This window comes from Egretta garzetta, unplaced genomic scaffold (assembly GCF_000687185.1).
Source record: "Egretta garzetta isolate BGI_Z169 unplaced genomic scaffold, ASM68718v1 scaffold27, whole genome shotgun sequence".
Classification (NCBI taxonomy): Eukaryota; Metazoa; Chordata; class Aves; order Pelecaniformes; family Ardeidae; genus Egretta; species Egretta garzetta.
This window is the reverse complement of record NW_009260400.1, coordinates 2,651,008-2,666,509: the sequence shown is the minus strand read 5'-3', so window position 1 is coordinate 2,666,509 and position 15,502 is coordinate 2,651,008. Positions and strand designations below refer to the sequence as shown.

The 15,502-nt window shown below is 52.1% G+C and overlaps 1 protein-coding gene across 1 annotated transcript in view; it reads left to right on the top strand.

Annotated features, from left to right (window-relative positions):
* The window catches only part of PSKH1 (protein serine kinase H1), a 44,780-nt gene extending 33,963 nt beyond the window's left edge, over positions 1 to 10,817 (top strand). The window contains exon 4 of the mRNA XM_009643278.2: positions 3,969 to 10,817. Within this exon, the coding sequence (XP_009641573.1) occupies positions 3,969 to 4,286 (318 nt within the window). The 3' untranslated portion in view covers positions 4,287 to 10,817. The remainder of the gene's footprint in view (positions 1 to 3,968) is intronic.
* The last annotated feature ends 4,685 nt before the right edge of the window (positions 10,818 to 15,502 follow it).

Genomic DNA, 15,502 nt, shown 5'->3' with positions numbered 1-15,502 from the left:
TTCAGCCAGTTCCCAATCCACCTCACTGTCTACTGATCCAACCCACGCTTCTTGAGCTTCCCTATGAGGATGTAATGGGAGACAGTGTCAAAAGCCTTGCCGAAGTCAAGGTAGACAACATCCACTGCTCTCCCCTTGTCTGCCCAGCCGGTCATGCCATTGTAGAAGGCTATCAGATTGGTCAGGCATGATTCCCCTTGGTGAATCCGTGCTGGGTACTCCTGATGATCTTCTTTTCCTCCACTTGCTTGGAGAGGACACCCTGAATGAGTTGTTCCATCACCTTTCTAGGGACGGAGGTGAGACTAACTGGCCTGTAGTTCCCTGGGTCCTCCTTCTTGCCCTTTTTGAAGACTGGTGTGACATTGGCTATCTTCCAGTCCTCAGGCACCTCTCCTGTTCTCCAGGACCTTTTGTAGATGATGGAGAGTGGCTCAGCAATGCTGTCTGCCAGCTTCTTCAGTACTCACAGGTGCATTCCATCGGGACCCATGGATTTGTGGGTGTCCATCTTACTTAGAAGATCCCTAACCTGATCCACCTCGACCGAGGGAAGTTCATCCCTTCTCCAAGCTTACTCGCTTACCTGCAAGGACTGGGGAGCCTGAGGGCCAGCCTTGGCAGTGAAGACTGAAGCAAAGAAGGCATTCAGTAGCTCCGCCTTCTCTGTATCTTCGGTCACCAGGGCACCCATTTCGTTCAGCAGCAGTCCCACATTTCCCCTAGTCTTCCATTTGCTGCTGATATACTTGAAGAAGCCCTTCTTGTTATCTTTGATATCCTTTGCCAGACTTAGTTCCAGGTGAGCCTTGGCCTTTCTAGTTGCTTCTCTGCATGCTCTGGCAGCATTCCTGTATGCCTCCCAAGTGGCCTGACCCTCTTTCCACATTCTATAGAGCTTTCTCTTTTAGTTTCACTAGAAGCTCTTTGGTCATCCATGCAGGCCTCTTGCCTCCTTTACTTGATTTCCTACTCATGGGGATGCACTGATCCTGAGCATGGAGGAAGAGCTGCTTAAACAGCATCCAGCTCTCTCAGACTCCCCTACCTTCAAGAGCCTTAGCCCATGGAATTCTTCCAAGTAGGTCCCTGAAGAGGCCAAAGTTAGCTCTCCTAAAGTCCAATATGGCGGTCCTACTTGTTGATCTGCTTCCACCAGACAGAATCCGGCACTCCCACCATCTCATGGTCACTGCAGCCAAGACTGCCCCCTACTTTCACATCCTCAACCAGTTCATCTTTATTTGTCAGCACAAGGTCCAGTAGTGCTCCTCCTCTTGTTGGCTCCTCCACCACCTGGGCCAAAAAGTTATTGTCGATGTTCTGCAGGAACCTGCTGGACTGTGCGCACCTTGCTGTCTGGTCCTTCCAGCTGACATCAGTTGAAGTCACCCGTGAGAACCAGGGCCTGTGATTGCGAGGCTACTTTTAGCTGTCTGTAGAAGGCCTCGTCTACTTCCTCATCCTGGTTGGGTGGTCTATAGTAAACACCCACCACAGTGTCACCCATGCTGGCCTGCCCCTTAATTTTTACCCACAAGCTTTCAACTTGTTCTTCATCCACTCCTGGGTAGAGTTCTATACATTCCAGTTGCTCCTTTACATAAAGAGCAACTCCACCGCCTCGCCTCATCGTCCTGTCTTTCCTGAAAAGTACATAGCCGTTGATAGCAGCATTCCAGTCGTGCGTGTTGTCCCACCATGTCTCTGTAATGGTGATGAGATCATGGCCCCGCAACCACATACAGAACTCTAGCTCTTCCTGCTTATTCCCCATGCTGTGTGCATTGGTGTAGAGGCATTTCAGCGAGGCAATTGAGCACCTAGGTTTCCCTGGAGGGATGAAATAGGATCTGCCACAGCCAAGCCCACCTTTAAGGCAGTTGGTCTTTTGATTTTTAAATTGGGAGGCAACTACGGCACATTTATTGCTGCTCTGAACGGACACACTTGTTCCCCCATCGGATGCGATTGCCTGAGTGTCCTGACTGTGTACCCCACCACCCGAGTCCAAGCAGTTCAGATCATTTTTGCTCTCTTCTCTTGCATAGTTATTACTGGTGATACTGTATCCTGCTTTAGCCAAGCTGAATAAGCCAGACCCTTTCAGTCATCGCTTGTGAAATAGGGGTTTCCGTACCCTGACCATCCTAGCAGCCGGTTCCTTGGCTAGAGCTTGAATTCATCTTCCCTGGCCGTGCTGCTGACAGTCGGTAGTCCGGGGCCAGGAGCTGTGCTGTAACCCTCAGAGCATCCTACCTTTCATTACAGAATCTTCCTGTGGATTAGCTCTCTTGCCACTGCCTTTTGAGTCTTTTGAAGGAGAAAATTGCTTTTGGTAGCAATAAATTGCAGACCTCAAAAAAGAAAATAAATAAAAAAAAAAAAACAGGCCATACCTTTTTTAGACCTTTTGCACAGGGAAAGGGCGTTATATCCAACTGTACAGTTGGTGGACACTGAATTTTAAAATAGCTGGGTTCTTTTCTTCCTTACCAAATGAAGAGAGGAATGAAAGATGGGCTTTTTCTTTTTTAACCGCACATGCTGTTTCCACTCAGTTACGCATCTGTGTTTGTACGTGACCTTAATTATTGTGTTGAAATCTTCCCTTCATTGCATGAATCTGCTCAGGCTTTTTTTAATGCCGCTTGGGACATGGTCTCCATGTACGTGGAAAATGTGGTATTGGTGGTTTCAGGAGAGGTGAGACCCACACAGCACCCAGTGATTACAGAAACCTGCCCTTGCCCAGGTCTGTTCCTTGATTTATTTTTTTTTTATGCTAGCCATACTCCCACTCCACTCTTACGGTGGATTCTGCCAGAGTTTCCTTCCGAGCTTGGTCCGCAGCCCAACCTTCACCTCCTGCTAATGGAAATGTTCCCATATTAGTGCCAAAAGGTTTTTTTTGTCAGAAATTAAACAATTCCAGCATGCATTGTCGTAGGCATTTGTCTCTTAAGTTATGGCTGTCCGTCTGTGTATTGGGGGGACACAGGAGGAATTTATTATAGGAGTAATTAATTATTTTGGGGTTGTTTCTTTAAAACCAGTATTTTGTCAAAAATTTCCTCCCTGTTTCCTTGGTAAGCACTCCTGAAAATTCCTTATATCTAACATTTATATATGTTCAGAACATTTTCTGGGGTTGTTTCCAGCCAGGCTGAGTTGGCTGTTACAGGGTTGACCAAGAGCAACGCCTTCTAGATTTCCAGGTGGGAAAAGTCTCCCTAGTCTTGGTTTCAGGATTGATGCAGAGGTCAAGGCTTGCTCGCTAGATGTGCATCTTAAGATGAAGGGTCAGAAGAGAACCAGGGGTCTGATGTCGGGATCCATGCTCTATGAGCGAGATGACTCATGTTCAAAGAGTAATGGCTTCATTGGATACAAAGCTTGGACTGAGGACGGGCTTCAGTGGGATACGGTTACCAGTTGTTTTGTAATAGCTGTATGGTTTTAGAAGATGATGTGAGAAGATGAGGTGGGAGGCCTCAGGGCCAGTACCTGGAGCAGGACATGGGTCTGGGAGCCCATGGCTGTCTGTGGTGCAGCAACTGGAGCAAGCACAGGACTAGAGGGACCAGGGAAGCCCCAGCCAGCTGCTGGACAGGCAGTTGGGTCTGGGGGTTGACTGAGACCACTTGTGTGTGTGTGCACGCACGTGTGTAGGTGTCTGTAGGGGGGAGGCACCTGGGAGGAGTGAAGATCCAGGGCCAGAGGCTTGAGGGATCCATGCTGCACCTATGCATGCATCGACATTTCCCACTAATTCAGTCTTTCGCCCTAACAGTCTCGTGAAGCGAACGTGTCTCATTTTCCTTGTTGGTTACAACTTAGAAGATTTGAGGGTGAAAGAGAGGATGGAAGCAGCAGAATGCCCTGAAGCACCTTTTGGGGATGGGAGGAATTAATCAGCAAAGCTGTGCCCGGGATGTTTCATTTTAATTATCTCTTTTGTATTTCAGCCCTGGCCCAGTGTGTCCAACCTGGCCAAGGATTTCATCGATCGTCTACTCACAGTGGACCCCAGTGACAGGATGACAGCCCTTCAGGCCCTGAAGCACCCGTGGGTGGTCAGCATGGCAGCCTCGTCCTCCATGAAGAACCTGCACCGTTCCATCTCGCAAAACCTTCTCAAGAGGGCATCTTCCCGCTGCCAGAGCACCAAGTCTGCACAGTCCACCCGCTCCAGCCGCTCCACCAAATCCAACAAGTCGCGGCGGGTTCGGGAACGGGAGCTGCGAGAGCTCAACCTGCGCTACCAGCAGCAGTACACTGGCTGAGCACTGGGCTGGGACCTGCTGGGTGTCTTTCCAGATGTCTTCTCTGCGGCGTAGGTGTGCAGCACCCTTTGCTGCATGCTCACTCAGTGAGGAACATCCAGGTTCCTCCCTCCCTCCCTCCCTCCAGGCATCCCCCCCATCCATGAGGAGGTGTCCTGTCCCCCCATGCGGAGGAAAGGGAATCTCATGGTAGCCTTCACACCCTGTGAGCTGTGCCGTGGGGTCTTGCGCAGGAAACGGGGGGGCCCTTGTGGGCTCCGAGCACAGCTCAGAGCCTCAAGTAACACACAAATTAAGGAGCCACGTGGGGAGAAGAGCTCTTTCTGTAGCCCAGGAGCTTGGCTGTTCATAGTTATTTATTAATTCCAGAGCGTTAAATTTCTCTCACTTGTGTATGAAAAAAAAAAAAAGAAATCACTTTATGTGTATCTACACGCACATATGTGTGTGCAAATACACGTGTGGGTGTGTATATGTATTTCAAAATTACATATACACAAATTTTGAGCTGGTTTAGTCAGACTCTGTGGTGTCTTTGCAGTGAAGCTGGTATGAGTCACATGCCGTTAGAAGTAGGATAGCTCTGACTCACCGGCGTGCTGCCCACCAGCAATTTGTGCCGGTACGGCGCCAAGGAGATGCCAGACAGCAGTTTTCCGTGACGGCTGGGAAGCTGCGAGGTTTTCCCCGAGGGCTGCCATCCACCTGATGACGTCAAGGGTTTACTCAAGCTGTGCGAGAGCTGCTGTGCAAATTGGCAGCTAGGCTGAAGTGCTGTGAGCTTGGAGCTGTTGTCCGGTTCCTTTGATCCAGAGTGAGTGGGTGCTTCTGATGGAGGGGTCATCATCCTGCAGGAACTTCATGGTACACAGAGAGATGTTTTTGGGGGGTTCCTTGCTGTCCCTCTTGAATTATCCTTTCGCTATTTGGAGTGAGACCAGTGCCTACCATGCAGGGCTTGTTGTTCTTGCTGTGACCTGGCCCTGTCGTGTCTGTGACCTGTTACACGTCTTGTGCCCTTCAGCCTAGCATTACCGACTGCCATCACTTCACCAAAACTTCGGTGGGTTCAGGTATTGTTCTCTGTCTGCAGATTTTATGGGGCTCCCCTGCTTTGTGTGCCTGTTCTGCCCTGGTCTTGCTGTCCCTGCTCTGGGACAGTGAAGTGGTTGGTGGGAGCTGTCGGGATGGTGACAAATGGCTCTGTAGCCATCAGGGTAGGGGATTGGGTGGTGGAGGTCCAGTCCTGGAACATCAGCATTGATAACGCCCTGGAGACGTTGCCCAAACACCTTAGAGCTGTTAGGGGTGACTTAAATTAAACAGGATAAAGCTGCCTTTTGGGTTTCCTTGTGCTGGGTGGGTGATGCAGGGGCCTCTTGGGAAGGACCTCTCAGGGGAGGTGGAGGCTGTAGAGCTGAGCTTTGTGCAAGCCTGCTGAGAGATCTTCCCAACTAGTTAGAGCAGCAAAGAGGGGCTGATGGCGCAGTCTCTTGTGGTAGCAGAGACAAGATCTGCAGCCAAGGAGAATGCTGGTTTTTGAAAGTCTTCATATGAAGCCAGGCGGTTTGCTTCATGCTGTGCTCTTGGGGAGCGTTTGCTTAGCTCTGGGCTGGAGAGGCAGGCTGTGCCAGCTCATGGCCTTTCCACCCAGGATTGATGTCCATGCTGCTGTGTTTTAGTGTCAGCAAGGTTTTAAGTGGTTGGTCGCATCTCCAGGGAGCTCTAACTCAGGCCACAGCCCCTCTTGGTCAGCAAACAGCAAAGCAGCACGGCTTCCATGGGAGAAGACTGAGTTTTCTGTGCTAAGTTAAAAAAAAAAAAAACAACCAGGAATTTCTAGGGATGTGCTTCCCACCCCAAAGCTGGGATGGGCCATAACCACTGTGAGCACAGCTCAATGTGCCCAAGCGTGTGGTGGGGAATACACCAGAGGAAACCTGAGGGCAGCCATTGTGCGTAGTGGGGGTGAATTCTAAATCCTTTGCATGGGTTTGCATGTTATTTTGAAAACTCTGGATCATTTGCAGGCTGCCTTTTCTCTGAGTGGCTGTTCTACCATATCACATGCAGTCTTTCTTCCATCAGCATTAACGGATACCGCAGAATTACCAGAAATTTTTTTTTTCAGCTCTGTAGACTGGAAAAAAAAATGTTTCTTCTGCTTCTGTTACCTTCTCAACCTTCCCTGGTTCGTTACCATGAACTAGAACCTCGGTGTGATTTCTGCTAAAAGAGGCAGCTTGCCACGTTCTGCTTCATAAACAGTTCATTGCCCCTGCAAACAGCTCTTCAGAAGCAGCAACCACTCTGAGACAAGCATCAACTGGAAAATTGTTCTTCCCCTCCCTGTTAAGAGACAGCAGGGTGCTCCTCTTGGGGGGCCTCTGGTTTTGAGCCATCACTCATAAGAGTCTTCCATGTGTTTGGAGCACCACAGCCAGGCACTGTGATCTCTTCTCCCTCCTGGCTGCTTTCATGGCCCTCCCCAGATTATCTTGCATGTTTGTCCTCAAAGTAGGTATTTTGCCGACATGAGGAGGTCAAACTGATGAACTGAGCCAAGACCTCTAGAACCTGAGACCCTTTCTTTTAACCACTAGACCATCAAAACGCACAGATGCCGTGCAGATGTCTACCCACACTGTTCGTGCTTTCCCTGCTGGGGGATAGATGAAGGTGGAGAGGAGGTCAGGATGTTGAGCTGTGGTCTGACCCAGCTTGTTTCTCCCCAAGCAGAATGAATCTTCTCATCCGTGATGAGTTTTGCTTTGTTGCTCTTTTCATCAGTAGGTTTTTCACCAGGAAAAGCTCAAAGCGATGTCATTCGTGGTGAGTTTGGGGTGGAAGATGCTTTGGGAAGCGAGATGTTGCTACATAGATCTCTGACAGTGTCGGCCTTCTGTGATGATACCCTACGACCAGGGAGGTGAATTGGAAGAAGGGAGGATCCTTCATGTACCTGAGTAGTACTGGGTAGCTGAAATCTGCCTCTTTGGGGTATGGAGATGCGGTCCTCGCTATTAGGGAATTGCACCTGACCATTAGGGAGTTGCACCAAAAAGGACCAAGTCCATCCCATGAGGGGCTTTGGCTTTTCTAGAAAAAGAATGCTCCATTCTCTCTACAAATGCAATGTTTTCTTGTTTGCATGGAAAAATCAATGTAAACACGGGGAAAATCTTTATGGGCTTTCCTTCTTCCATCATTTGATTGTAACACTCTGGCTCAATCGCTCTTCTTTTTCTATACCCAGTATTTGCAGGAACCCAGATGACAGCATGTGTGGGCAGAGGGGAGACTAGCAGAGCTCCGTCCAAGTGCCCCTTGGAGCCCTAGGGGGTCTTTCTGTTTTCACTCTGCCTGGAAAACTGCCATGGTCCAAATGCTATGTTGCAAGATCCAGCTCCAGAACAATTCCTTGTGTGCTTTCATCCTTGGCAACTGTGGCACGTTGTCAGCTGGGTCTGGTGGGGAGGACAGGCAAAGTGCTGTAATTCTGAGGAGTCGTTCAGGTGCCTTCAGTCTGTCCTCTCAGAAGCTCTTCACTGTGAATTATCCTGATCATCTGTCTTCGTATCTATTCCACAGAAGCGTCTTGGCTCTCAGTTTCTCTCAAGTCTCAGGAGTTTACACTTTACAGGAGTGCCTTGTTCAGGGATTTTAGAAGCTAAAATCTCTCTGAAATGTCTTTTGTTTAATTTTAAAATCTCTTTCTTTATCTCTTAATGGTGGTTCTTAGTTTGGCTTGCAGGGGTTTTTGGAAGATTTCCTCTGGTACTGAATTAGCTGGGAGACTGTGGGTAACAAATGCATGTTCCAGGCCATGGCTGAGTTGCTTTATATTAGCAGGGGTGCAGATCTCTGTAAACCAGTGCTTTTGTTCTCCGTGCTTCTGTTCATACAGTGAAAATGAAGCTGGAATGACACCTAGCGGCAAATTGTAGTGTGTCCTTGTCCAAATACACACTACTTGGTTACGCACACACAACTTGGGTACACACAACTACTGGTTACGTTCCCGCTGTTTTGAGGTGAGATTCTCTTTACAAAGAGGAGTCCAGCTTTGGTGTGCTGATGGTCCTGGACCACACCTGCAGTCCTAGATGTTCAATGGCTTTCTCAGCATGGCACCACTTTCTCCTGATCCCAAACCCCAGCATTTTAGCCCAGACAGGGATGAGCATGTGCACCCACTGGAAGGGATGCTCGATGCCTGGGAACAGACACGTGTGGTCAACCCACCAGTACCTCAAGGAGATGCTCACCAGCACCCTGCCTCAGGGTGACATCTTAGGTGACACCAAGAGAAAGCAAAGCCTGAAGATGCTGAGGCTGGAAGCAGTAGGTTTCAGACTTTCTCCCATTGTGAGACACGATGGAGCAGCTCAGGGTGTTGCTTCCCAGCATATTCCATTTCAGGGAAAAGCAGCTTTAAGGAGTAGAGGGAATTAGGGTTGTCTTCTGGAACTTAGCAGTACTGTGTAAAACAATCCCTTCGTTTTGCCCTGGGAGTTTGGCTGCTCTCTTGGGGGAGAGAATTACGGCTTCAAAGATTGTGGCCTGTAGATTCCTTGATTATTTCTTTTTTTGGTTTTTTGGAGGGTTATTGGAAATTAATGTGAAAAGGTCTTCCAGAAGCATCAGGTGGTCTACAGACTGGTGAAGCTTTGCATCCAGATTTTTGAGTACGTGATGTATTTTTCTATGCATTTTGCTAAAAGAGCAGTTATTTGTGCACGTTTGTTTTATTCTTACCCTTCTCAAGCTTCTAAAACCCAACATGTCAACCCAGTGGCCGTGGAAACCTCCCTTCCTTCAATCCAGAAGAAGTCTGTGCTGTTTAACACCGAGACTGTGAGAGCATCCGGATGCTCCTGCCCATTCCTGGGGCTGCATTGTTCTTGGAGGCGTACAACCATATGCGAGGGACAGCTTTACAGCCTTGTGATGAGAGTAAGCCCAGGCGAAAGGGCTCTGCCCTGGCTTTGGTAGCTATGTGGAAACCAGCCGCAGTGTAGGGCCCGCGTTATGTCTTTGGTTTGGAAATTATAAACCCTCAAACTCTTTAACTTCTTTGGAGTTTGGATATTTCCTTCTTTTAGCTCAGATATTTTCTGCTCTGGTAATTTACATTCTCTCTTGTACCCTGCTCCATTTTTCAATCCTGCTTTCTACCGAGGTGTTTGGCTGAAGTGCTGATATAGTCAACTTTTATCTAATGCACAGTGCAAACCAGAAATGGGAATCGTCGTTAACTCGGCTACTGGGCAGCAGCTCTGGATTTGGCTCTGCGGGAGCCATGGTGAGTCTGGGAGCCAGGTCAAAGCATCTGTGCGGTGCCTTGCAGGTGGGAGAAGGCTCCCTTTGAGGATGCTACTGCGCAGGCTTGGCTCACAGTGATTGTGTACAACACAGGACAGCTCATGGGTGGCACTTACAGGCCTCTTATTAGACTGCGTGGGTCCGTATTCCTAGGTTGAGTGTCGGTACTAAAGTGTCGGGGGGTTGAGGCAGGGTAAATCAAAATCTCAGTTGTTTGACTTAATTTAGTTTTCTAAATTATGCAAAGCAGCACAGAGGTTGGCTGAGGGTGGGGAGGGGGTCAGGGAATCACACCCTCCGGAGGAGCTGCAGACTGTTCTCTGGCTGCAGTGTTAGCCCTGGGCTTTGCAGGGAGGGTGGCTGTGGCCTGGCCTCTCACCAGCCTGGCTTCATCCTGGAAAATATCACCAAGTGCCTGTACCGCTCGGTGCCAGATACCCAGCCCCAAGTTGCCTACGTCACTCTCGGGAGATGTTTTTTGGTGCTTTTTTCTGACCACTCAGTCTCCTCTTTCAGACTGGATTAGAAACACAGCCCTTGGGTGTGGCACAGGTGGGTGCCTGCACATTCAGCTGGGGCTCACTGAGCAGGAAATTTGCCAGAAAAAAAATAAAATTAAAAAATGTGAAGCTGCAGGGATGTGCGGTGGCAACGGTATCGTGGAGCTTGGTACCTTCCACCCTCGGCGTCCCTGTGGTGGAGGGATTGCGGGAGGCAACGGGCTGCTGCCTGCCCGATGACGTGTTGGTTTTTTTCCCCTTCTCCCACTGTCCTCTCCTGCGCAGAGATGCTGTAGATCCCTCGGCTGTGCGAGGGGCGAGCTGCTCACTGCTGCTGCAAATAACGTTGCCCTGTGTGTGTCTGCTGGCTGTGGCGGCAATCCGCGGCCCCAGCAAAGTGCGTTAAAAACGAGCAGCTCCCCGTGAGCACGCCCAAATGCCATGGGTTTTCCTGTTGCCTGTCGCTACGGAAAGACACCTCCCGGGAAACTCTTGGGGATTGGAGGTCTTCCGGCACTTGCTGTTATTTTTGGTTGCCAAATTTCCGGTGCTGGGTTGGAACGGTTTGGAAGTAACTCCGGTCGCATCCCATTAAGTCTCCTAACAGGGATGTTTTGAGAAGCATCCAGTTCTGTGACTTGCCTTTTGAGTCCTGCCTTTACACTGAGAACTGTCTCCCAGGATGAGGTCCGAACCCATTGTAGTCTGTAACAAACGTTATGATTAGAGTGTACAGAATTATTTATTTTGTGTACTCGGTTTGCTAAACACGTAAATGTATTCTGTGTACCCCATCACTCTGCTGTGATTACTTCTGACTCATGGACGGCGCACAAGCTGACTGCTGAAAGGCACTGCTTGCCAGGCCGTGAGCGATGGCCAGTGAACGCATTGAAAGCTGAGAGCTGCTCGCCCTTCTGATGTCTTCTTAGAGTGGAGCAAGAAGGTACCCAAGTGCCCGTAAAAGAGTTTGCCGGTTTCTTTAATGCAGCTGCCAGGCTGGGAGCTGCCGGAGGGAGACCTTGCGCAGGGCTGGGATGTCTGCAAGGGTGCTCCAGCTAAGTTGGGCGCTGAGCTGCTTTGTTGGCAGGCAGGGTTTGGGGGCTGAACAGGCAACTTGGGGACATTTTGTTCACTTTGGCTGCAAGGTGGCAGACAGGGCCAGAGAAATACCCTGGTTTGCCCACAGCAACTCATCACCTCTCCGGTTTCACTCTCTTCACCAGTTTCTTCTGCCCATGTGGCCCATCCCCACACCTCTGACCTTCAGCTGTCTTTAAGGTCATTCAGGAGCTCAGCAAAGCCAAAACATGGTGTGCTGCTTTCACGTGATGGGGTTTATTTCAGGTACCACGGAGGCAAAGCACACACTAAATGTCCTGGAGGGACCGGTGTGTACCAGTGCAGCTGCTTCTGCTGGCCTTAGGGGAGGTTTGCAAGGAGCTCAGCTCCCGTGCACTTCTCCCCTGTGTCCCAGATGAGGCTTTCCAAGGCAAAGGAGCCTGAGCCAGCAGCTTCACAGTTTTCTCTGCCAGCCCCTGTCCACCCCGCATCAGCTTGCTCTGGTTGCTCTTGCTCCCTGCAGAGCAGGCCACTAAATGAAGCTAAATTTTATCCAGCCAAAGTAAAACTTACCAGCCGTGGGCTGGATTTGAGCAGCGTTTTTGTTTGGGTTTTTTTTTTTTAAACTCAAGAGTATGGGCCAGACTATTTGTCTTTATGGCTTGCGAGTGGGGGGTGACCCTTCCGATGGGTATGTCTCTGCGTAGCATCACCCTTTCTCTGTGACTGCTCAATAGAAGAGCGATTACAGCATTTGGGGGGGCTGTGATTCAGGCAGCAAAGGTTTTATATCGCATTCACATCACTGGTAAAGGAAAAAAAACAACCCATGCCTCATGCTAGGGTGGTCTGATCCTGCCCCTCTCCACACTGTCCTGGTGAGCAGCTCTGATTGAAGCTGCCAGGAGCCAGGTTGTAATTCATTGACCATGTGTGAACACAGGACTTACTGGTTTTTGCACCTGCCATTGCCTTGAGAACCTGTTTGGGTGAAAACGCTGCTTTCTTCCGAAAACCTGTTGCCTGGTCTTGAATTTTGTTTTCAGCTTCAGATTTTCCTTTGGGATGGCCTCGAGTTTCCTGCTCTGTTACCCAGGGGGAAGCTCCTTCCCGAAGAGCTGGAGCTACCGTTGACATTTCTCCCTTTCAGCTCTGTGTTCCCAGGCTCTTACACAAGTTACAGCCTCAAATCGCGGGCAGGGAATCTTTTAAGATCCCTTGCACCCACCAGCACCTACCCTCCATCACAAGCCAAGACGTGCTTGCTCGTGCTGCGCCCGGCGAGCTCCATGCTTCCTTTCCTGGAGGAGCTGATGCTGGTGGGACCAGCAGGTGCTGGCGACCTCGTGCCCGGGCTGGTGGCCGTTACAGGTAACATCACCCACCCTCAGCGCTGCGGTGATCTCTGAGCAGAGCCAGGTTGACAGGGGACACACGGGGAGAGCTTCAGCAGGGCAATGTCCTTGTTGAGGTTGTAGGGGTTCCAGCTGGGGTTTGTGATGACCTGATGAGAAAAACTGCAGTGCTTCATCCCCACCCTCTGGGCACAGCTGCGTTGCAGAGCTGCAGCCCCATCCCAGGCCCGTGGCCGCATCAGCCCGGCTCACCCCAACCACACTCTTCATCTGAATGGACTCCATGTTGGAGCTGAGGTCGTACTGCCCGAGGACGATGACGTGGGAGTAGGGGCTGTGGGAGGTATGGGAGTCAGGAGGACATGCTGCGGCCAGCACCCAGGGTAGGAGTAGCACCGGGGTGATGCTCTGTGTGCCCATGGGAAGCCAATGCGGGGACAGGTTCAACAAGGCCAAGGGCCGGGTCCGGCACTGGGGTCACAACAACCCCACGCAACGCTACAGGCATCGGGAAGAGGGGCTGGAAAGCTGCCCGTCGGAAAAGGACCTGGGAGTGCTGGTCGACAGGCGGCTGAATATGAGCCAGCAGTGTGCCCAGGTGGCCAAGAAGGCCAACGGTGTCCTGGCTTGTATCAGGACTGGTGTGGCCAGCAGGAGCAGGGCAGGGACCGTGCCCCGGTGCTGGGCACTGGTGAGGCTGCACCTTCAATACTGTATTCAGTTTTGGGCCCCTCACTACAAGAAAGACATTGTGTTGCTGGAGCATGTCCAGAGAGCCACAAAGCTCTGGGGTCTGGAGCCCCAGGCTGCTGAGGAGCGGCTGAGGGAACTGGGGGTGTTGAGCCTGGAGAAGAGGAGGCTGAGGGGAGACCTTATCTCTGCCTACAACTGCCTGACAGGAGGGTGTAGTGAGGGGCTGTCAGGCTCTGGAATGGGCTGCCCAGGGAGGTGGTCGAGTCCCCATCCTTGGAGGTATTTAAAAGACAGGTAGATGGGGTGCTTAGGGCCAGGGTTTGGTGGTGGGATGGCAGGGTTAGGGGAACGGTTGGGCTTGGGGAGCTTAAAGGGCTTTTCCAACCTCAACTATTCTATGATTCTATGATAGCCAGGGAGGGACCCCTCAGGCTGGTTGGTGCCTTGGGTGCTGGCCTTTGGGGCTGTCCCAAGTGCCACCCATGACGCCCAGCACGCCCCAAGCCCCTGCTGGGTGGCACCGGGGGGGCGGGGGCACTGGCCAGGCTTCACTGCTCAAAGTTGCAGTGGGCAGCCATGATGCCCAGTTCTTGTTGATCAAGGAGCTGCCACAGAAGTGGGATCCATGGGGGGTTTGGGGAGGAAGAGCTGGGGGCTCTTGGCTGAGCCCCCACAGATGCTGGGGGTGTTGCGGGTCCCCTGGGTGCCTACCCGGCTTCCTCTGCTTAGGGTACAGATGCTGCCCCTGCCCGGGGAGCGGGATGGTGGCGTACCCACAGGGCCATGAGCCAGGCACTGCATTTGCCCGTTGATCCTCTCGCTGCAGCGCACTGAGGGGCTGCTGGCAGGCACTCCGCAGCCTGTGGGAGAGGCAGAGGGGCACAAGGGTGAAACCAAAAGCTGGGGGCTTGCCCCCAGGGGCCGCCTGTGCTGGTGGCTCTGTGTCACCATCCCTGCGGTGGCATGGTCCTGCTGCACCCCAAGGACTTGCCTGTGCCTGTGGGCAGCGCTTAACTGGGACAGTCCTGGCAAAGGCCAGGCGGGCAACCACCCCCAGAAATGCCATCCTGGGAGGACAGGGCTGTGCCCCTGGGGCCACGAGCCTTACAGTAGCCAGGAGCTACCTGGCTACTCTCCAGGGAGGGCAAGGTCCCTCTACTGCCTCCTGCGGGCAGTGGTGATGGGCCAAACCTGGCACCTACCTACACAAGTGGGGCTGTGAGAACGTGATGCCAAAAGGCACCCTGGTGTGGTTGAGCTATTGCTGTAATGAGTTGTGTCTGTTCTCACTGCAGCCTGTAGAGGGGGAGAGGGAGAGCACCACAGGGCTGTGATGGGGGGGCACGAGGGGGTGCTGCTTGTGGGCACACAGCTGGGACAGCAGTGGGGCTGAATGTGCAGAGATGGATGCCAGTGCCTGGGTTGCGGGAGGTCACCCTGTCCCCAGGCTGTTTCGGATCTCCTGGCACCAGGGCTGTTTTCCTGTGTGGCCATGAAGCCCTGGCCTGGGACAGCACCGGCCCCAGCTGGATGTTCCAAGGGGCACCCCTTGAACACTGGTGGGGGTGAGCATGTCCCACAGCCAGCTGAAGTGGGTGAGGACAGCGGCCACCTTCCTGGGCAGGTGGTAGCCACAGCCAGCGTGGAGAGCTGGGCGAGCTCACCACAAGCCCTGGGGAAGACAGTGGGCACCTCCCTGAGCTGAGTCTGAGCCCTCTGCCTCAGCATCCCCTCACCGCTGCCTCACCCCAGGGCTGCACGCTGGGGAACACCATGGCCCCTTCCCTCCTTGACAGAAGGGGTACGCGGTGTCCCCATCATCCCCTGTGTCCCTGGGTGATGCTCCTGGGGTGGCAGTGGCTGCAGGGAGCCAGCCCTGGGGTGATGCTGAGCATGGAGATGGATCCCCCTCTCTCACCCACGTACCCTGAGCCCTGCCCCGACCTGCTGGGGAGTGGAGCCTGAATGCTAGTGAGTGATTGTAGAGCTCAGGCCTTTATTTCTGGCAGCGGTGCTGCACCAGGATAGTAGGGACAGTATGCAGGCAGAGGACAGGCTTTGCTCCTGATCTTCACGTGGCACCTGGGGGAGAGATGGCCAAGGGCTGGAGAGCAGCAGAGGATGGAGGAAGAGCCAGTGCCCAGGGTGGTGCTGCCCACCATGGAGGAGCCTTGGGACAGGAGGACACTCAACACACGAGATGCAACCACGCTCTCCGAGAGGCTTGGAGAGTCTTGGACTCCAGTCCTGTTTTGGATGCTGGCAAAAGAGGTGGGCTGAC